The sequence below is a fragment of the Bufo gargarizans genome, unplaced genomic scaffold (genome assembly GCF_014858855.1).
Source record: "Bufo gargarizans isolate SCDJY-AF-19 unplaced genomic scaffold, ASM1485885v1 original_scaffold_1716_pilon, whole genome shotgun sequence".
Classification (NCBI taxonomy): Eukaryota; Metazoa; Chordata; class Amphibia; order Anura; family Bufonidae; genus Bufo; species Bufo gargarizans.
Window position 1 is genome coordinate 73,473 of NW_025334479.1, and position 22,457 is coordinate 95,929.

At 44.7% G+C, this 22,457-nt stretch overlaps 1 protein-coding gene across 1 annotated transcript; it reads right to left on the reverse strand.

Moving 5' to 3' along the window:
- On the reverse strand, positions 1-20,810 carry LOC122923548 (estrogen-related receptor gamma-like). Its single transcript, XM_044274383.1, has 6 exons — positions 20,396-20,810; positions 14,712-14,828; positions 11,811-11,930; positions 11,557-11,718; positions 7,342-7,611; positions 1-245 (listed from the first exon to the last, which is right to left on the reverse strand). The coding sequence occupies exons 1-6, from the start codon at positions 20,808-20,810 to the stop codon at positions 1-3; spliced, it is 1,329 nt and encodes a 442-aa protein (XP_044130318.1).
- Between the last annotated feature and the right edge of the window lie 1,647 nt (positions 20,811-22,457).

Below are 22,457 nucleotides of genomic sequence, written 5' to 3' on the forward strand. Positions count from 1 at the left end.
TCACATCTTGGCTTCCAGCATTTCTAAGAAAAGTTTGTGCATGGGGATCCTCCCCTCCAGCCTGATCTGGCAGAAGGTGCGGACAGCTTCATTTGCTGTCTGACGGAGCAGTGGCAAAGTCATAAGAAGTTTGCCAGATCGGTGAGGATCCTCATCATGATGTTCCCTCTCGTAGTCCTGTAGGGCTTCGTGAAGACGGTCTTGAAGGTTTAGAACAGACTCCACGTTCTCAATACTGCTGGAATCTGAACAAGAGGAAGAAGATTGTTAAAATAACCCAACAAGAACTTCTTCGAAGAAGAATCAAAAAATGGTTTGGTGAGTATTAGTTGTCTAGTTGTTCAGTACATTACTGTGGTCTACAAAATCACTCATAGTATGGCCATATACAAAACATAAAAGGTGATCAATGGGTCACATATAATATAATATCACCGGAAGGTAGATAGCCCATCTGCCCCGGCAGTCTCCATCCCTTGCCTTAGATTTACAAAACGCAATCTCACAAGACTACAGGGACTGCCTGGCCGGTACATCACAGAGCTGGGGGCATAGAAGATGGGGGGGGGGGGGGATTGGGAGTCTCTGAATGCAATAGCACCGCCCTCAAAGCACAGAGGGGGTAATTTCTTAGGATTGACAACTAGCTTGAAGATGTCAGAGAGGACACGGATGGACAGCTGCTGACGGTTTCACATAGTGGTAGCAGGGGTGCACCACCAATGAGGCCAGGTGAGGCAAATGCCTCAGGCGGCACCAAGTAGGGGCAAGAGCCATGGGCAATGAGCGCTTTAATTTTGGCAAAGGGGTTAGATTAAGAAAGTGGCATTGGGGGGGGGGGGCACTATTTCAGTTTTTGCCTCAGGCAGCAGAAAGGCTAGGTGCGCCCCTGAGTGGTATGTAGTGACAAACATCTTTTAAGAGAACTTAGTGAAAGTGGTTTTGTAGGGATATTGGCAACTTCCTTTCACCAACCTGATGACAAATCTGGTCAAGACGTTAGAGGACATTTACCTCCCCTCCCATGTTTCATTTAAAATTACGTTTTCATTATTTGTTGCTTAAACCTTTACACCCACCTTTCTTGTAATAAGTAGGAGGAGACGGCTGATTTAAAGAGCAACATTAGGAATTCACTAATCAATATGGCTGATGGATTATTTAATTATGAGATGATCAGTCTTGTGGTTGTACATGGAGTAATCACTTCTGCAACAAGACACAATTACATCTGCAAGGCAGATGGCCTCCAACTACGCCCCAGTTTTTTTTCCAATAGACCTCGTACTAATACTGTACACAAGGTAAGAACTAATACAGTCCAGGATAACATTGGACATTGAAAATATGGATGACGTACCTGGTTATGTACACCAATTAGCCGCAACAATAAAACCAACTACCCAATATTGTGCAGGTTCCCCTTGTATGAACTATACAAAACCCCTGAAAGTGTCCTATGATCTGATGCCTTAAAGGCAGGGGCGTAGCTAAGGGCTCACGGGCCCTGGTGCTGGAGTTCAGCTTAGGCCCCCCTTCCCTCAGTGCTATGTGTGGCACAAGGGTCTTTGGGCCCCCTCAGGCTCCTGGGCCCGGTAGTGACTGCTGCCTCTGCACCCCCTATAGCTACGCCCCGGCTTAAAGGCTTCCTGCACACGTTACAGATCACATTTGGTTTTACCATGCCGATTCTCATGCAGAAAAACCACAGCGTAATACAGTACTAGCAAAGATTAGACAAATCTCATGTACTTTGCTTCTTTCTGCCCTACAAAAACTGACCTGCTATTAGGAGGAAGGTGGGGGGACGACACTCTGCCTAATGTTCACGTAGGTGGTACGTGTCACATCCACATGATGTCAGGACATTGCCCAGAGCATCACACCGCCTCCGCCAACTTGTCTACTGAATCCTGGTGCCATCTCTTCCCCAGGTGAGCGATGCACACTGCCATCCACTCAAAGCAGAACAAGCTTCATCAGACCAGGCTGCCTTATTACAGTGCTCCATTGTCCAGTTTTGATACTCATGTGTCCAGGGTATGTATTTTTGGTGGTGTACAGGGGTCAGTATGGGCACTCTGACTAGTCTACAGCAAGCTATGATGCCCTGTCTGTCCTGACACCTTTCTATTTTAGCCAGCAGGAACATTTTCAGCAATTTGTGCTACAGTAGCTCAGGCCAGATGGGCTAGCCTTCACTCCTCGCATGCATCAGTAAGCCTTGGGCACCCATGACCCTGTTACTGGTTTGCCAGTTGTGTTTCCTTAGACCATTTTTGTTAGGGCTCATGCCCACCACCACCATTGTTGGCCGGCACCCGTAGTGCGGCCTGCAAACGGCAGGTCCGCAATATACGTGCATCAGCCGTTTGTGCACTGGATCACGGATGTCGACCCATTCGCTTGAATCCGGAAGGTCCGTGTGGAACAGAGATAAGGAGTGACTCCGTGGGTTTTCTGCTTCCGGTGCAGTTGAATGGGTCTGCATCTATCTGCTCCAACAACACAGGTGGTCCCCAATGCACAGAACGACGGCCGGCACCCATTCGTGTGCATGAGCCCTTTGGTAGTAACTACTGCATACCGAGAACACCCCACAAGACCTGGTATTTTAGAGATCTTCTGACCCAGTCCTCTACCCATCACATTTTGGCCACATCCTTAGGGGTCTTTCACACAAGCGGATGCAGTGCGTGGAATCTGCTGCGTGAAAGAGCGCCAAGCCCCGTTCTGGACAGCAGAGACACGGAGCAGTAACATGACTGATAATGCTCCGTGCCTCTCTGTGATCTTTTTACTACAAAATCACAGTGAGATAAAGTTGTCACAAAGTTGTTTTTGTAGTAAAAAGATCCCAGAGAGGCACGGAGCATTATCAGTCATGTTACTGCTCCGTGTCTCTGCTGTCCGGAGGGGGCTTGGCGCTCTTTCACGCAGCGTATTCCACGCACTGCATCCGCTCGTGTGAAACTGCCCTTACACTTGCCCATTTTTATTGCTTCCAATGCATGAAGTTTGAGAACTATAGTTCATGGCTGCCTAATATATCCCAAACCTTACAGGTGCCATTGTCACACATTAATAAATGTTATTCAATGGTCCAGGGCGGCAGAAATGTGGATACATGAATACAGATTTATAGAAAGGTGCAAAGGTTCTTACCATATAGTAGGGATCTACAATTCTCTAATATACGTCGTATAGCAGAATAGAAAAACAGCAATTCACAAATCCCACATGTCCTCCCTTCTAAGTTCTGCCCCTCTACAGGACAGACTGTCAAATACATCCTTTTCGGGGACTCTGACCCCCAGGACCCTCATGTATTATCTGAAGAGGATAGCACCTACAAATGGTAAAGACCTGGAAGACCCCCTTAACTAGGATTAACACTTTTGTTTACAGTAAGTGCACTGTAATGCTTTATTTATCCTGTAGAGGCGCTGCTGGAAAACTGACCACTTACTGCTGGGTTTCCCCACATATTACAGAGGGTCTCCCAGCAGCAGGACATCTTGTCATCAGCTCATCATGGGGAGACTAAGCAACAAGGGATTGTGAACAAACTTTAAAAACTTAAATTATGCATTTACTGTAGTAGGGTGTGTCCCCCACGCACAGCACTGTATGGACAGTTGCAGCCTGCGTGGGGGCACACCCCTTTGACAAATGGGAACTCCCAGTTCTCAATTCAGTCATTCATTTCCAAGTATTTATTAAAACAATGTCGTCAGGAGACCGGATAAGCCCAAATGTATTAAAGAATTTCTGCAACATCCTAATATGGGAATCCTTCATTACCATTTTCAGGATCTCTGTTTGCTGTGAGTGAATATAAATATTCACTGCTTGCAGAAACCTAATACTGAATGCTTTCCACAATTGCATCCAGTCTCTACAATCGTCTGTGAACTGCCTCTGTTGTAGCCAACTATCAGACCAGGAGAGAGCTCTGTATTAATGAATTCATCTACTGGTAGAGGATTCCTGGGACTGGACATTGCTGTGGCAAATCGTCAGTATTTAGTCCGTGTTGGGTATAAAAGGCACATTCAACAGCTGTCGGCCGAGAGCTACCCCTCCCAGCTCCCCCCATACACATCCATATTGTGTATTCAGAGGGGAGAAAGCTGTTGTCGGACGCTTCTGGCGGCAGATCTTTCCTGGGAGAACAAAAGGATCAGGCAAAAATATTCACTTCGCCTGATCCTTCTCTCTGTCAGGGGAGAGTCGGGAGCTCCCCATACACATTAGACTGTCCTCTGCGGGTTCGCTCTACAATACACTAATATGTATGGGGCTTACTGTCTCTGGACGTGAACAGGAATGTTTCCATTCACAGACTGTAAACGGAGATCTTACAAGCAGTTGTAAAGTGTTGTGATCTGTATTGGTTTTTAGTACATAAAATATCACCACGGCACTCGTCGTCTTTTCTTTCGTAATATAAACCAGTTCAATTATCAGTATGGGTCCATGAAGTCTAACAGTTAGGCCTCTTGTACACGTACGTATTTTTATTCCGTTTCCGGAACCATTGATTTCAATGGTTCCGCAAAAAAAACGTAAAGTACTCCGTATGCCTTCTTTTTCCGTATTTCCGTTCAAAGATAGAACATGTCCTATTATTGCCCGCAAATCACGTTCCGTGGCTCCATTCAAGTCAATGGTTCCGCAAAAAAAAACCCAGAATGCATACGTATGACTTCCGTATCCGTTCTGTTTTTACGGAATCATCTATTGAAAATTGTTATGCCCAGCCCAATTTTTTTATGTACTTACTGTTTAAACATTATGCTTCCGTTTTTTGTGGATGGAAATAAATCACAAACAGAAACCAAATGGAAAAAACGGAACGGAAATGGAAACACTACTGAAACAAAAAAACGGAAAAACAGATCAGTTTATAGCTACTTTAACACTCACGTTTGGTGCCGATCCATCATGGATCTGCACAGACGGATCCGTTTAGATAATACAACCGTATTATCTAAAACATAGCCAAGACGGAGCCGTCTTAAACACCATTAAAAGTCAATGGAGGACGGATCCGTTTTCTATTGCGCCAGATTGTGTCATAGAAAACGGATCTGTCCCCATTGACTCACATTGTGTGTCAGAGCGGATCCGTTTGGCTCAGTTTCGTCAGACGGACACCAAAACGCTGCAGGTAGCGTTTTGGTGTCCGCCTCCAAAGCAGAATAAAGACTGATCGGAGGTAAACTGAGGCATTCTGAGCGGATCCTTTTCCATTCAGAATGCATTAGGGAAAAACTGATCCGTTTTGGACCGCTGCAGAGAGCCCTGAACGGATCTCACAAACGGAAAGCCAAAACACCAGTGTGAAAGTAGCCTAAAACGGACCGCAAAAACCATACGGTCGTGTGCAAGAGGCCTTAGGATAACGGATGCGGCTCCATGGTCAGCTCTACATCGTTGCAGGACAGGCCCATGATACTGAGGAAGTTCCCTTCTTAGACCGAAACGTCTTGATATTGTGCGCCGCATCCGTTATTATAACTGTTATACTTTATGAACTCATACTGATAATTGAACCGATTTATATTACAAAAGAAAAGAAGCGAGTGCCGTGGTGATATTTTATTTACTACAGCAGGGATCAGCAACCTTCGGCACTCCAGCTGCTGTGAAACTACAACTCCCAGCATGCAAACTTACTTGGCCGTTCTTGTAACTCCCGCAGAAGTGAAAGGAGGATTCTGGGAGTTGTAGTTTCTCACCAGCAGCTGAGGTGCCGAAGGTTGCTGATCCCTGCACTACGGGCACCACCGACCATACTTGGAGTGCAAGTGTCATCACTTTACGTATGGATTCTCGATCAGCGGAATAGTAATAACATCACGTAATATAAGATACAACTCGTACAAGTGTTCTGGGAGTTGCGGAAGGGGTTAATAGGGCAGGCAGGACCTCTGCCGGACAGAATCCGTTCTGTATCCAGCTCGGATTATTAGGACTATAAACTGAAATCCAAGCTCACGGAGGAAAAAACAAAAAGTGTTTGTAGCCAAATAAAGCAACTGACACAAATCTAAATTAGGCAAATCCATTTGCTGCATGGATCGCTCCAGGCTTCAAAGCATTTGCTTACTCTGCGCGGAGCGAGGCCCCCTCCTCCTGCCCTCTTTTGTTCCGATCCATCCCGAACACAAAACACCTCGGGACATTATTGATCGGCCATGCCAGACTCCAAGAGGCGGCCATCGATAACCCAGCGCTGTCTGTTTGTAAGAATCTGTGACAGCTGTCAGTGGGATCATCCCGTGACTCACAGATCAGGGGCGGATTGTATGGGAATGGTGCAAGAAGTTATCACGAGCAAGGAAGACATGGCGGCAGGGCGGATAACCTCCATGCAGCAGTCATCGCCGCCTGGTGAGGAGATTGGAAATAATTATTTTGGCACCAATTTTTGAACATTATAGAGGAAGGATCTTCTGCTCGGGCCAGAGTGGAGATCTGCTGTACCATCATGGTGCCCCCAGGCCAGGGACAGCTGAATAACCATCTCACTATCTGGGGGGCTGCCTCAGAAAAAGGGGTTTGTCCTGAGTTTAAACCACGACCAGCCTTATCTAGGAGGACACTAATGCTATGGTGGATTAAGGTTGCCAGTTCTTAGAGATACAGAGACGTAATAAGGTGCCAATATGGCGTTCGGTGGGATGCTGTATGTTTGGATGGAGGTGTTTAATTGTGCCTTAAAGGCGAGGAGGGCTCCACAGCAAATAATAAAAATGGGGCCTAATATGGACTTTGTTAACACCATATACTGAACCCCTTGAGACAAGAGAAGTTGAGAAATTGGTGCTCGCCCCCTCCCCCCCCTTTCCTTTTTCATGATCTTCAGGTTAATTCTCCGCAACCTTGTAGAAGGAAACAACCAACCTGGCCTTGGCCTCCTCTTTCCCATAGCAATTGCATGGTAGCCTCTCTGGTATGTATACCCTCGGTGCAATGCTTCATCTGATGCTGCATGAGACAATTTACTCACATAGAAGTCAAGAGAGACTGAATACTTTGTGTATATGGAAAACCTTGTATAGGTAACATGAGTAAGGAGGGCTGGTTTTGACATAGACTATACTTCAGAACATGTGGTCACAAATGCATATGGATGTGCAAAAATGGAAACCCTTAGGAGGAGTCATATTGGAGGTCCAACCACTGAACAATATGGCACAAACATGGTGTGAACAGAACCTCATTGTGGTTGTGTTGCCTAGTGCAGGTGAGAAGTATGTCATATAGTATCTCCAGAAACAACCCCCGTGGTCTTGCATCATGTCTCAACCCTGGCAGATGGATGATAAGTACCTGAGTTAGCGAGAGCCATGGCCTTCAGGGTGACAAATTCCTCCTTGTCCAGCCTGGTCTTTCGATATTTCCTGACCAGCTGAAGCAGAACAGAATGGAGATTGAGAAGCCCTGAAATGCGGCACTGTTCCCTGCCCAGCAAGAAGTTGTCTGCCACTGCCAGCTCGTCGTTCATCTGTAATGAGCGATAGACGATGCCCAGGACCAGGACTTCCATCCAGGCGCTCTGCAGTAGTGCCATCTGGTCCACCAAGGAGAGCAGTGAGAAACCTGAAAGGGACAAGGAGACTTAGACATTGTCCTCCTCCTCTAGGCTCAAGGAAAGGTTATAGGTGGGTGGTACAGTGGTACATGGGTTATAAGGGTATTTTGGGTGTAAGTGTGTGCCACATTTGTAAAAGCCTATTGAATTGCATGTCTGGCCACATTGGTAATAAACTGCATGTGGCCTGATATTAAAGGACAACTTGTCAGCTACAAAACAGCCCCCAAACTAGAGTAAGGCTGTCCTGGCAGAGTACGCTGGGAGTCAGGCGGACAAAAAAACATTGCGTGAAGTGGTTTTCGTCCTGCAGAGTCCCAGCATATCTGCTGGGGACTGTCCAGATTTCTTCCGGATCCCAGTATAGTGGGTTGTGTCCCAGCAGGCAGGGGCACCATCCAGCAATGCCAAAAAAAACTCCAGCAGGTTGTTCTCTGCCAAAACAGCCTGCCGGAGAGCTGAACCGCATATGTGAAACTAGCCTAAGCGGTGTATAATTTATGTGGTGCCGAGTCCAGTTTTGTCATTCCCATCTTCATACTCCTTTGCCTTCCAACTTTACCGCTGTGCTCCCAACAAACCAGCAGTAAAATGCATCGAGAGGACTCCTGAGCTCACACACATAATGGAGAGGACTCAAAGAGGAGTCCTCTAAATGTATTTTACTGCTGTTTTGTGGGAGCAGAGTCGTAATGCAAGGGAGTATGAAGATAAAACTTACATAGCTGGACTTACACTAAAGACTGCTTACTCTAGCTGGGGGGCCCTTTTGGAGCCGACATATTCCCTTTAAGGCCTAATGGGGGTTCTTTGGTGGGAAACTATAGAGCGGGATTATGGTCAATAATATGGTAAAGCTCTTCTAATCTGGCATCTGTAGGGGCCAACACTTGGAGGATTTTCCAATGTTCTATATTATTGATTACATATAGAGAAGCAAGTAGAAGATATATACTTATTTAACTAACTCCGCTGTCAGTAATTTCACAACTACTATCGGAGACTGCAGTTATGCAACGCCAGATGAGGATTATAGGGAGGAGTAAAAAGAATTGCACGGAGTAAGACACGGATCGCAGATGGGGTACAGATGAGTGATTTATGACGGTGTACTTGCAGTAACACATTACATTATGTTTATTTCTATATCGGTTTGATGGGCAGCAGTTTCCACCTTCCCCGGTAACCTTCACTGCAGTCCTGGTGCGTTTTATCCTGAATATCAGCATGAACCTCCTGCCCTGTCACGCACTCCCGTTCCTTTCAATTAGCTCCTCTTTGTGGTGTCAGCCTCCATTACCTGCCTCTTTCACACTAAGGCAATACAATTGTTTCTTTATATATTGAGTGCTCCGTTTAATTGGGAAATATTGGAGATTGCTATCACCGGAGGAGGGGGGCTTCGCCGTGTCACAATTCGAGAAAGGACCCTGAATACCATTAATTTGGAGATGATAATCTGTGTCCTTTTTGCAGCCACTCAATAGATGCTGGGGGTTGATAGCACAGAACCCAACTTGGAGGGGAGTCAGAGGCTGCCACAAAATGTCTTGGTTATCAGATGCTTTTTAAGGCAAAGCATTCAGGATCCAGCAGTGTGAATTATTCCATAGGTTTACTAGCAAAACCAAATAATCCTTGAAAAAATTTGGGTTGTTGCAACTGTAACGCCCCAGAGGTGCATTACCACTTGTGCACCCCGCTACTGTCTTTACTGGTTATGTCATCATACGCATTTATTGCAGATTCTTCACTATGTGCATTCTCTACATCAGTGTTTCCCAACCAGTGTGCCTCCAGCTGTTGCAAAACTACAACTCCCAGCATGCCCGCACAACCAAAGGCTGTCCGGGCATGCTGGGAGTTGTAGTTTTGCAACAGCTGGAGGCACACTGGTTGGGAAACACTGCTCTACATGATAACATAATAGTTTCAGAATAATGTGCCTGGTTCAACAGCAGGTGCCAGCAAACATGGCAGAGCTATAGTTACATAGAGTGGAACCTTTCCTTCCATTCTAACACCCCCCTCTGTGGTGTGGTGGGTGTTTCCCACTGCCTGCAGGAAGGGTTGGGGACCAGTTAGTCGCAGTTTAGGTCTTCCCTAGACAGGGGAAGTGTGTGCGGCAGGTGCATGTCCCGGTTGGAGTGGCCTTGCCCAGGCCAGCTGGAGCACCTTCAGCTCAGCTGGATTTGGAGGCAGAAGCTTAGAGCCTCAGGAGCCAGGAGAGAGAGACTCCATGGACCAGTTTAGAGACAGGCTACAGAAAGAAGTTGCAGCCTTCAGCTAAAGCTAAGTTATACAGCTACCCTGACAGTAGAGCAGAGTCAGAGAGCAACTGATGTAGCAGTGAGGAGTTTGTCTGCCATCGTTAATGCCAAAGCATGCTGGAACCAAAGTCAAACTGTTTGGAGAAACGTTTATTCAAGTAAAGCCGTTCTAAGCCTCATCACAAGGTCTGGACTGAATTTATTTCTTCATCCCCTACCCCTTTGATCTGCTTCGGATGACAACGCCTGGGGGTCCAGTGTATCCAGGTAGAAGCACCGTGACACGTGCACCAACATTAAGGGACATTGTAGGCCACCCTACACCACTCTGGCATTCCTACACCTGGGTACCATCTAGCACTACATCACTGAAAAGGGAACCTGTGCCCTTGTTGCTTCACTGCAACTGGTGTCACGAAAACAAGTACACTTATTTCTCTTAAAGGGACCCCTTGCCGCTGCCTTGCGTCGCTCAACTCGTCATTTACTGTAAAATACATTGCGTCCTTGTCCTGGACTACGCTCCAGCTTGGATCCTCATGTGATGTTATATATTAGTTCATTACATTAGTAGCCATTCCCCAGTATATGTCTATTGTTAGACTCATCAGCCAGGTCACGTTAAAAATCCCTCCATTCGCCCTCCCTGCATTCTCTAAGAGGGACTGTTACAGCGCACATTACACCAACACCCATAAAGCAGCTGTAGGGACTTTCTATACAGCCCCTTTAACTCTTAGGCTCCGTGCACAAGATGCGTTTTATGTGCAGATTTTCCACGCGGCGAATCTGCAGTGTAATACAGGACTGGCATAAATTGACCTATGGCGCAGATTTTGAAGCCTGCAGCATGGCAATTGTTTGTGCAGATCTCACTCTTTGTAATGTGAATGGCAAAGTCTGGTGCAAATCCGTAGAAAAATTCGGCATGTAATATGTGGATTTTTGTGTGAAATGCCATGAAATCTGCCTAAACAGCACTGCTATGTGCATGTTCCCTTAGGGCGCTTTCATACACGACAGGGAACCTAAGGCCCCTTTCACACGAACAATACGGATTAGGTCCGGATGCGTTCAGTGAATCCTACACCATTTTGCAAGCAAGTTCAGTCAGTTTTGTCTGCGATTGCTTTCTGTTGTTTAGTTTTTTCCGAGCGGGTGAAATGTGTTTTGATGCGTTTTTCACGCGCGTGATAAATAAACTGAAGGTCTACAAACAACATCTCTTAGCAACCATCAGTGAAAAACACATTGCATCCTCGTTTCTTTTCACCGAAGCCCTATTCACTTCTATGGGGCCAGGGCTGCGTGAAAAACGCAGAATATAGAACATGCTGCGATTTTCACGCAAAGCAGAAGTGATGCGTGAAAAAAAACGCTCATGTACACAGACCCATTGAAATGAATGGGTCAGGATTCAGTGCGGGTGCTGTGCGTTCACGTCACGGAAAACTCGCTCGTGTGAAAGGGGCCTAAGGGTGCTTTCACACAAAGTGTCATTGCCCACCAGGGACAAGATCGCCGTTTCTTACATGGGAAGTTTGATTTGGAGTTGCAGCAGATTTAACTCTTTGCATTGCGCTGAATTGTAACGGGCGAAATCCGGGATGAAATGTAAGAGAAGAAGGTTTTCTACTTAGTGGAAAAATACTGTATTCTTCAAGGCATCAGAAAACACTGCACCTGGTACATGTTTGGCCCAGCCAATGGTGACGAGCAGCTCCCGGTTGATAAGCTCACAGAGAGTGGTCAGGGTGCGCAGATTGCTATCTTGAAGGTCATGATCAGGGCTGGCAAATACCTCCCCGGGCTCCACCAGTACCAAGTGAGTCACTACTTTGTTTGCTGTAAGAAGAGAGAGAAGAAGGTGGTGAGTATATGGTGGCCATGTCCCATTGTATCCAACTTGTATTCAGTAAGGTTTCCCCAACACCTACTTGTCTTCTTTCCTTGGAATAAATGGTGAGCCGTGAGGTAAGAGCAGGGATCTGGCGACTCAACCTCCACTGGACGTCTATACTTCTGTCTACCACCTCGCACTCGATCCAACCTCACACCTTGAGAAAAGCAAAGAGAGAAGATAACAAAAGCACAATAAGTCCTTGAGTCCTCATTTAGTAAATTTGCTTAAAAAAAAAATATTTTTTTTAATAGTTTATAAAAGTTTATAATGTGTGTGTGTATATATATATATATATATATATATATATATATACACATATACACACACACAACTATAATATTTATATACTATTAAGCTGCACATTGAAGCTTGGCAGAACCCCTCATGTTTGCCCAATACTTTTTCTCTGGTTTGATGGTTTTGTCCTCTAAATAAAAAACGTGAAAATCCCTGTGAGGGAAGGGAGGGAGTAATATTCCTCACAATATAATTTAGATTTTTCCTATTTGTAATAATGGGGCTTTTTAGGACCCTAATTTTTGCTTTGTGGACAATGTAATTGCTGCTCACTTCGACGGATTCCAGTGATGCGCCCTGGCACCGCAATAGCGGGAGATTTATCAAAATTAGTGCAAAAAATAAAAAACCTGGCTTAGTTGCCCAGAGCAAATAATTAGACTGATCATTCATTTTCCAAAGGAGCTCTGAAAAATGAAAGGTGGCATCGGATTGGTTTCAATAGGCAGGTAAGCCACTTTTTCTTTGCACCAGTTTTGATAAATCTCCCCCTTTCTTCAGACTCTATCTTCTACAGCATCCCTACTGGATCAAGCAGCGGCACGCCTGCTCTGGCGGCATCGGGTTTCTGACCAAAGATGTCATCAGTAGTGTTGAGCGAACTTGGGTTTCAAGTTTGGCGTACAAGGTTCGGGATATCTAAGTATTCCGTTATGAATTCTATTAAATCCATAGCGGAATACTTAGATAATCCGAACCTTGTACGCCAAACTTGAAACCCAAGTTCGCTCATCCCTAGTCATCAGGTCTGGTGGTCTATCTAAAGGGAAATTGTCCTGCCATACCCTGTCCGTGCTATCGTTCCTGGTTCTGATTCTAGATTGTTCCTGACATCAGACAGGATATTACTTCTGCCCTCGCCCTTGGGACAGTTTTTCTGATATCTGATGTTTTTACTCCTGTTGCCAACTATGATCCATTTTATACTCTGGCCTGTAGCATCCTGATTATGACCCTTGACCCCATTCCTAACTAGACTACTACTATATCAGCGCTGCCGATCCATGACTATTCTGGGGACTGCAGCAAAGTCCACACCTTCTCATGGGGTTTTTTTTTTTTTGCAATATAATTTTTATTGAAGTTTTTAATTCTCAAGTTCAGTACAATCCAGACATTGCAATTCGAACAAAACAGCATTTTGTTACAGAACAAGACATGTTCCCAACTACCCCCCACCCTTCCCCTTTTACCCTTTGTCGCTCTCTGTTTCCCACAGGGTTTGAGTCATCTCATCTTCTAGTCCACCTGCAGTTTCCCCAATGTGCTTGCATTTTTCCTCCTCAAGTACCACTCAGAGGATGTGAATGGTTTCATCAGATTTTTTAATTCTGCACCTGAGAATACTATACTAATAAAGTTCTCCCACTTTTTGAAAAAGGAGTCTCTGTTTCCCCTGCTCAGCGTGGTTAAAAACCTCAGTCATCGAAGGCATCTGGGGATGTAGCCAATGTCTGAGGAGACCACGTTTAGCTGCCAGCTCTATTATATGGATCACTGGTGGCATTGTCTTCCCCTCCGTCTGGGCATGGAAAAGAACCAGGTCAGGAGACAGAGGTATCAATATTTTCAAATACCTTCTGATTTGTGACCTAACCAGTTCCCAAAATGTTTTTTTTTTAACCCCCGGGCAGGACCACATCCCGTGGCACAAATCGGAACCTTCCAAGTTGACTTTGGGGCATTTATTCAATCTACTTGGAGATTGGGTGTTCGAGGAATATTGAAACCCATAAATGGCTTTATGAATCATTCTAAAATGAGTTTCTCTCCATCCTTGGATTATAATGATCTTGTTTATTTTATTCCACCCTTGTAAAATCACTTTCTCAGTGTCCATGGAAGGAAATTCCTTCCTCCAGTGGGAAAAAAAACTATCTGCTGTGTGCTTCTGTTGGTGATCTCGAATTCCCTGGTATAATTCTGAAAGTGACTTTTTCCTTAGCCCTTAGCCTAAAATATGGTCAAAGTTATTGGGGTTAAATTCCATGTCAAGTTTCACCAATCTTTGTTTGAGGAAATCCATTAGCTGAAAGTAGGCCGAAAAGTGCTGGTCGCTTAGTGATTGAGATTTTTCTTTAATTTCTGAGAATGAGAAGCATCGTTTGGCCTGCACATTCCATAGATTTTTTTTACCCATTTGATTCCCGCCTTCCTCCATTTCATAAAATGTTTGGCCTCCAGACCGCCTGAAATTCCGGGTGGCCCCAGATGGACATATACTTTGACAGTATGAAAGGAAGTTTAAATAATTTACGTGTTCCCTTCCACGCCACAATTGTGTATTTTACTAATAGACTAGTCTTGAGAGTATGGGGTAGAGCTCCAAATTTGCTCACGGGAGTTAATGGTGAAGACCAGGGGATCCCTTACAATCTGCACCCCAGTCTAGCCAGTGCCAAAGGGATTCCAGCTTAGTGAAACCACTTGTATGTGACCGTAACAGCACTATACACAGAAAAATCACATCTAGGACTAGAATTACTGATAGGTCGGTTTTGAAATAATTTTACTCCAATTAAGCACTACAATAATTTTGCAAGAAATTTTTTTTAATCGGGCACCATAGGCCAGCTCTGTCAGAGTTATTAGGTTTTAAAGGGAGATAGGAACAACGTTGAAGTTGCCTTGCATGTACCTTCCTTCATCATTCCAACTTTCAGGCACTTGCGGAATCGGCATGCTTGACAGGACTTCCGCCGCCGCTTGGTAATTTCACAATCATTCACCACAGGACAGCTATATTCTATGTTACCTGTGGAAGAGACAAGCACAGCACTGAGGATACAAATATGTCATAGATAATATATAAAATCAGACCTGAATGGGGCTGGGCTGCAATACCACACACAGCCCCTGGACCAGAGGGGGCGCCGTTTCTTAAAAGAAAAAAAAAAAAGATAAAGCCTATTTTGAAATTTGCAATTCTAGTGCCCGCTCACACCAGGGATGAGACATCCAATGTGGACCCAGAGAAGAAAAAGATGGTGAAACCACAACAATCGGCTTCATTTATTGGGTGCGTAATTTTCGGTTTCAGAATTTACGCCTGTGGCAGATTTCACCTTATAAATTGCAAAGAATCAAATCTGCAGTGGAAACGTGCCGCATACTGTGTATCCAAATTCTGCAGTGCATGCTAATTTTTGTGTAGATTTTTCATAGAATTTTTTATGTAGTATCTAGATGTCATTCGTTTACAGGGATCTGATCAGTGGGGTGGGGTGGGGTGGGTCGAACACCTGGCACTGCTGCAGCGCTCACCTCACAGCATGTATAGTGGCTGTGCTTGGTATTGCAGCCCAGGCCTATTCACTTGAATGGGGCTGAGCGGCACATAAGCCATATAGCCTTGAAAGAGGCTGCTGCCTCTTCAGACAGCTGATTGGTGGAGGTGTTATATTTAGGGTAGTTTATTTAGGGTAGTTTATCAATAATCTACTCATAGAAACCCCCTTTAAATCTCATACACAATCTGCAATGTATATGCCTCATGTGGATGTACCCTTTAGGGCAGGGCTGAATTTTCCATTAAACACAAGAGGCCTGTGCCAGAAAAAGGGACTGCCTTTTAGGTCTAGGACCCCATTGCGCATGTTGGTGTAGTAGTCTCCATTCAGTACCTTTATACATTCCCAATTCACCTACGTTGTACCGTTCTTTGTTGCAGAGTATCGCTTCGGGTTCCAGAACAGTTACGCCATTTGTGAACGCACTTTTTTTTTTTTTTTGACAGGACGCAGGAACCCCAGTGGGGCGACTCTCATAATCTAGTTTTCTGACAAAGCTGTCTATACAGACCTCTTCAATGGTGACAGTAACAGTAAAACAGATGTAAACATGGAAGAGCGGCGCATCCCTCCTTCCCCCCTCGTTCCTTGGGGGTATCTGCAGCTTATTTAATTACAAATGAGAATAAACAGGGAGAAAGTGGAGGAGAAGCAGAGCCCGCTGTATAACGGCAGCGTGTCCCTAGGGGGGGCCCATGTTCGGATGTGAAGGGATGCTCTGCCACTCAAAGCTTCCACACACTAATGAATATTGACTGCTCTCTTTTGCCTGACAGATTCCTCCTCGGGTCCCTGTGTGAGGATGGAGGGGAGACCAACCCTGTGGAAACTTGGCACTACCTCCCATCAATACTTCAATTAGCCGTTGTGGCCTCAATGGCGGTACAGTATTAAGGAGTTAAAGCAGAAATTATCATGACTGATTGGAGCGGGCAAATGCGGTCGGGAAAGTGGACATATGTGTTCGTTTAGAACCATATTATACAGGGCATGCGGAAAGTCTTCAGACCTTTTTTTTTCACATTTTGTTATGTTGCAGCCTTGTGGTAAAATAAAAATAAAATTCAAGTTTTCCCCCCATCAATCTGCACTTGATCCTCCTTAATGAGAAAGTGAAAACATAATGTTCCATATCCTTGTCTATTGAAAAGAAATAACTAAAATCTTGCATGGACATAAGTACTCAGACCCTTTGATATGACACTTGACATTTAGCTCTGGCTCCTCCGATTTTTCTTGATCATCTTTGAGATGTTTCTACACCTTGATTGGAGTCAGTTGATTGGACATAATTTGGAAAGACTCATCCCTGAATACATAAGGTCTCATGGCTGACAATGCATATCCGTGCAATACACAAGACATGAGGAGGAAAGAACTGCCTGTAGAGCTCAGAGACAGGATTGTGTGGAGGCACAGATCTGGAGAAGGGGACAAAAAAAGTTCTGCTGCACCGAAAGTTCCCAAGAGCGCAGTGGTCTCCATAATTCTTAAATAGGATAAGTTTGGAACAACCAGGACTCTTTTTAGAGCTAAGTAATTGTGGGAGAAGGGCCTTCTATCAGGTCCATCACAAAGTTGATTTGGAAAGAAAAGAACGGCTGTCGAGAACAGCTGCTCCACACTCAGGTCCTGGAACAGCAGTACATTACTATAAATCCAAGACTGGATCATGGTTAGTTGGAAGCAAAGGGACTATATACCATAGAGAAAGCCCATGTGGCTGCTATGGTGTCCCTGGATAAAAGGGAGGGGGTTGGCCATTTCAGGTTGATCTTGTCCAGATTGGTTAGTAAGAATGGTTGACAGAACATCCTTTTGCAAGTGTGTTGGTGTCAAGTAGCTCCAAAAAGGGACCCAATTTTTATCTTTGCTCCATGTACAACACTGGTTTGGAGGATCTACAGTTATTCTACCATTATATTGTGAGTCTACATCTGCTTGCTATAAGTTCAGTCCTATGTATGTAAAGATAAACCTAACCCTAATACGGTTTTTGAAATATTCATGCAAGCAAAGGCACCCAATAAGCATGAACTGTGGGGGGCTTGTTACTCAGTGACTAAAGTGCAGTTTTTACTGCATCGGAATAAGTAGAAATATTGCAAATTCATTAAAAGGGGTCTGGGATTAAAATATTGATAACCTATGCTCAGGGTAGGGCAAAAACTGATCATGAGGGTTCGACTGGGAAGGGGTTGCGGTGCTCAAGTGAGTACTGTGGCCTCTTCCTAGGCCAGTGACATCACATCCATCGGTCATATGGCCTTTACGCAGCTCCGTCCTACTCAAGGGAGTAGGATTGAGATGCAATACCAAGCACAGCCACAATACAATGCATGGCGCTGTGCTAGGTCTAGCACAGGGATGGCCAACCTGTGGCTCTCCAGCTGTTGTAAAACTACAACTCCCAGTATGCCCAGACAGCCTACAGCTATTAGCCTACAGCAGGGCATGGTGGGAATTGTAATTTTACAACAGCTGGAGAGCCGCAGGTTGGCCAGTCCTGGTCTAGTATGAAGAGGCCCCTTTAAACAGCTGAGGAGTTGGACTCACACCGCTCGGACCCTGATGGCCTATCCTGAGGATAAGACATTAGTATTAGAGTCCGAGACAACCCCTTGAAATACTTGTCTTAATTATGTTCCAGAGATAATATTTCCAGTGACCAATAATTTTAAATTGTCTGAGAAATAGTTCAAGATTTTTTGCAGCACCTCTGTGAGGTCCTATCAACATCTGTAGTCACTGAGATTTCTATAGTTTTCAGAACCCTCCACAGGTCCTTGTCTTTCTAGGAAGGATGTTGGGACCTTCTTTCAGGGAAGGATCACATAATCCCAAGGGATATTACCACCATGAAAAAGTGATTGAACGATAATAAGGATTACTATTTTCAAAGGTGCTTGATAGATCTCCAAAATGTGCTGTAATTGCCACCCCACTGTGACCACCAGGCCAAAACTCTGGAATTAGGTTTAGAGAACCGTGTAGGACTTCAACAAAATGAGATGCCACCGTTTCATATGATACACGCTCATGAATTTGTCTTCAGGTGAAAGTTTTTTGTATCGCTATACCCTTACATCTCACATGACCTCAATCACAAAGTCCTATAGAAAATGAGCCTACAGAGTAAATTAAAATCCAAAAAGACCCTCTTAAAAGAAAACCACAAAAATTTTGATATGGTTACAGATACATTTATCTGATCAACTCGCCATTTATTTACAAGACTCCGTTCTCAAGGGTCCATGGCTGATGGACAGGATGACACAGGAGCCGCCTAATGCCTTTTCCTTTTTACTCCCCACATTGAGCCTTCACACACAGATCAATGAGATTATTCAACCAATTTAAGGCCTTGGCTCGCTCACAACATTTCTCACAAGATCTATAACATTTCCTAAGAGAAATCTGCCAGATGACTACAAACTGTACCTTGACCTAAGTACCTTCATCGTGCACCTCACACCTGACCCTTGCCCTAGGTCTCATCAAATTGTATCATAGTCTCCAGCTGGCCACCACATGGACCTTCGTCTGGTTCTCCATCCTCTTTTACAGAGATTAAATTAGGAAATTGTGGATTTTCTGCTGCCTCAGCTTCTTCGTCTGGTACGTTGCCTCAACCTCAGACATCTCCACTGGTCTTTCTTCATGTTCCACCACTATCCTACATACTGTTGACTCTGTTCCACCAGGCTTACGTGATCCCTGATGTAGGATAGCATAGTCTGATGGAGAGTACGATATAGTTCATACCTAATTTCCCATATCAAAGAAAGGGTTAATGCTGGGACTCCTTACAGTATAGTGATCGAGGGGTTACTCTTCACCTGTTTAGTTATGAAGATTAATCAATAAAGATTTAATTATGTTGTTATAACCTCTGGCCTCGTCCATCAGGGAGCTGCCAAATAACATTGTGTCTGTGTGAGACCAGGTGAGGGCAAAATGGCACTACGATCCCTCCAGAATTACAGCTATAGACAGGCTGCCATGTTACTCAATGCACCATTAATATTCATGACAATTCCCCAAACGCTCTGCCTCAATAGTGTGCCCAGAAGAGCCGAGATCCGCTGCTGTCTTGCCTAATGGCGAGTCAATCCATGTGACGTGTATCGGTAAGTCCTTTATAAGACCAGAGTATAATAATGACAGTGACGTGTATGATGGATAAGTCCTTCCTAGGACCAGAGTGTAAAAATGACAGTGATGTGTATAATGATTCAGTCCTTATTAGGACCAGAGTATAATAATGGGTCAGTCCTTCCTAGGACCAGAGTGTAATAATGACAGTGACGTGTATGATGGATAAGTCCTTCCTAGGACCAGAGTGTAAAAATGACAGTGATGTGTATAATGATTCAGTCCTTATTAGGACCAGAGTATAATAATGGGTCAGTCCTTCCTAGGACCAGAGTGTAATAATGACAGTGACGTGTATGATGGATAAGTCCTTCCTAGGACCAGAGTGTAAAAATGACAGTGGTGTGTATAATGATTCAGTCCTTAGGACCAGAGTATAATAATGGGTCAGTCCTTCCTAGGACCAGAGTGTCATAATGACAGTGATGTGTATAATAGGTCAGTCCTTCCTAGGTAGGACTAGAGTGTAATAATGGCAAGGATGTGTATAATACATGAATCCTTCCTAGGACCACAGTGTAATAATGACAGTGATTTGTATAATACGTCAGTCCTTCCTAGGACCAGAGTGTAATAATGACAGTCATGTGTATAATGATTCAGTCCTTCCTAGGACCAGAGTATAATAACAGGTCAGTACTTCCTAGGACCAGAGTGTAATAATGATAGTGATGTGTATAATGGGTCAGTCCTTCCTAGGACTAGAGTGTAATAATGACAGTGATGTGTATAATATGTCAGTCCTTCCTAGGACCAGAGTGTAATAATGACAGTAATGTGTATAATGGGTCAGTCCTTCCTAGGACCAGAGTATAGTTTAATAATGGGTCGGTTCTGCCTAGAATTGCAATAATGACAATAATTCAGGGATTCTTACCTTGTATTGTGCGCTTAAAAAATGCTTTGCAGGCCTCACAAGATGCAACCCCATAATGATATCCCGACGCCGTATCGCCACATACCAGGCACAGTCGCTTAGGGACAGACCTCAAAACACACTGCATGGTGGGGTCATCACTCAGAGATGGGGGGCTATCAGTAAACAGCTTCTCCCCATTATCAGAAAATCCAAGTAAAGCAGTGGGAGAATCCAGTCCTTGAGACTGTCCCCCTACAGACAGTCCATAGCTGCTGCTGGTGTCCGACATCCCTCCGGGGCTAAAGTATCCCCCCGTATCCATCTGTAGGGTTGGACTTGCTGGCTCAGCTTTCACCTGAAGGTTCAGATTGTGCGATATCCCACACAGAAACCTGCAAGACAGAGGACCATGGTGTAAAGAGGCGCCATTCATGTTCTTAAAGCAACACAAAAATTGATTGATTGGTTCTACAGACCAGGCTCACGGTGCTATCAGTTTTAATAAGATAGTCCCCTTTAAATTTTGGCATGTACAAGACGTTCTAGTACATACGAGCTAGTAGGTAAAATTGCATCCAGGACCCCAGTGCTGCCAGGCAATAGTGCTAACCACTGAGCCACCATGCTGCAGTAATCTGCCTGATTATGTAGCGATATTCATACTTACCGTTGGGCCTCTTGCACACGACCGTATGGCTTTTTAGTATTTTGCAGTCCGTTTTAAACAGATCTGTTTTTTTGTTTCAGCAGTGTTTCCGCTTCCGTTCCGTTTGGTTTCCGTTTGTGAGACGTTTTTTGTGGAACGGAAGCAGAAGCATACAATAATGTTTAAACAGTAAGTACATAAAAAAATTGGGCTGGGCATAACATTTTTAATAGACGATTCCGCTAAAACGGAACGGATATGGATGCATTCCGTATGCATTCTGTTTTTTTTTTTTTTGCGGACCCATTGACTTGAATGGAGCCACGGAATGGGATTTGCAGGCAATAATAGGACATGTTCTATCTTTTAACAGAACGGAAATACGGGAACGGAATGCATAGGGAATACCTTCGGTTGTTTTTGCGGACCACGTTTTGCAGTGAACGGAACACAAAAAAACAGTACGGAAAAAAATAAATGTTCGTGTGGAAGAGGCCTTAGAGTCATGTTAGTCACCCAGCTTTCCCAGAAGCAGATATTAATAACAGTTGACTAGAAATTCTACTTTCCTATCAGTAATAAACAAGACTTCTGTTCTATAACAGGGGTGCACAACCTGTGCCCTTGATGCCATTCTGTGCGGCCCCCAACCATCTGGTAACAGACATGTGTGCCTATGTCTTGTGGCTGCTCACATGTATTTTTCATGTATTTCTCCCATTAGATGGGAGTCCTGGAAGTGTAACTAGACATTAATGGAATATAATGTGTGTTCAATATGCCATAAGTACAATATTTCAGTTGTTAATACACCTTTAGGAGGGGGTCACCATCACTAGTGGGATCCCTCTCGGGTCAGTATTGGAGGGCCACCATCATTAGTGGGATCCCTGTCGGGTCAGTATTGGAGGGGCCACTGTTATACCACAGGGGGTCAGTATTGGAGGGTCGATTTTCACTAGTGGAGTACCACAGGGGTCAGGATTGGTGAGTCCACTATCACTAGTGGAGTACCACAGAGGTCAGTACATCCACAGTAACATCCACAGTGAATGCCTTTTTAACAGTGACCTTCACAGTGCCCTCCACAGTGCCCGCCCCTTTAACAGTAACCTCCACAGCACCCTGCCCCTCTAATGCTAGGGCTACACGACCACATGTGTCACGCAACATTTTGTCTCAATTTTTTTTATAATGATAGGCAATGGTGTCGCACTGCAACATGTGACTGTCGCGTCACAGTATGTCGCATGTGGCAGTGCAACATCATAGACTATCATTATAAAAATTGTCGCACAACACATGTCATCGTGCAGCCCTAGCCTAAAGCGGACCTACAGCAGTGAAGAAAAATGGCTGGGTTGTTATGGAAACCTGGAGTAAAACTGTGTGTATGTGGAGACTAAGGGCCTGCAAGCTTCTATTGGCTGATAA

What these genes read in the sequence shown, in the direction of transcription:
- LOC122923548 (XM_044274383.1), bottom strand. Translation starts at nt 20,810, where the DNA reads ATGAATGGCGCCTCTTTACACCATGGTCCTCTGTCTTGCAGGTTTCTG. An exon ending in ATTCCAAGGAAAGAAGACAA is followed by an intron (nt 11,719 to 11,810) that starts GTAGGTGTTGGG and finishes CTCTTCTTACAG; the next exon opens with CAAACAAAGTAGTGACTCAC. An exon ending in CTGGGCCAAACATGTACCAG is followed by an intron (nt 7,612 to 11,556) that starts GTGCAGTGTTTT and finishes TGTCCCTTTCAG; the next exon opens with GTTTCTCACTGCTCTCCTTG.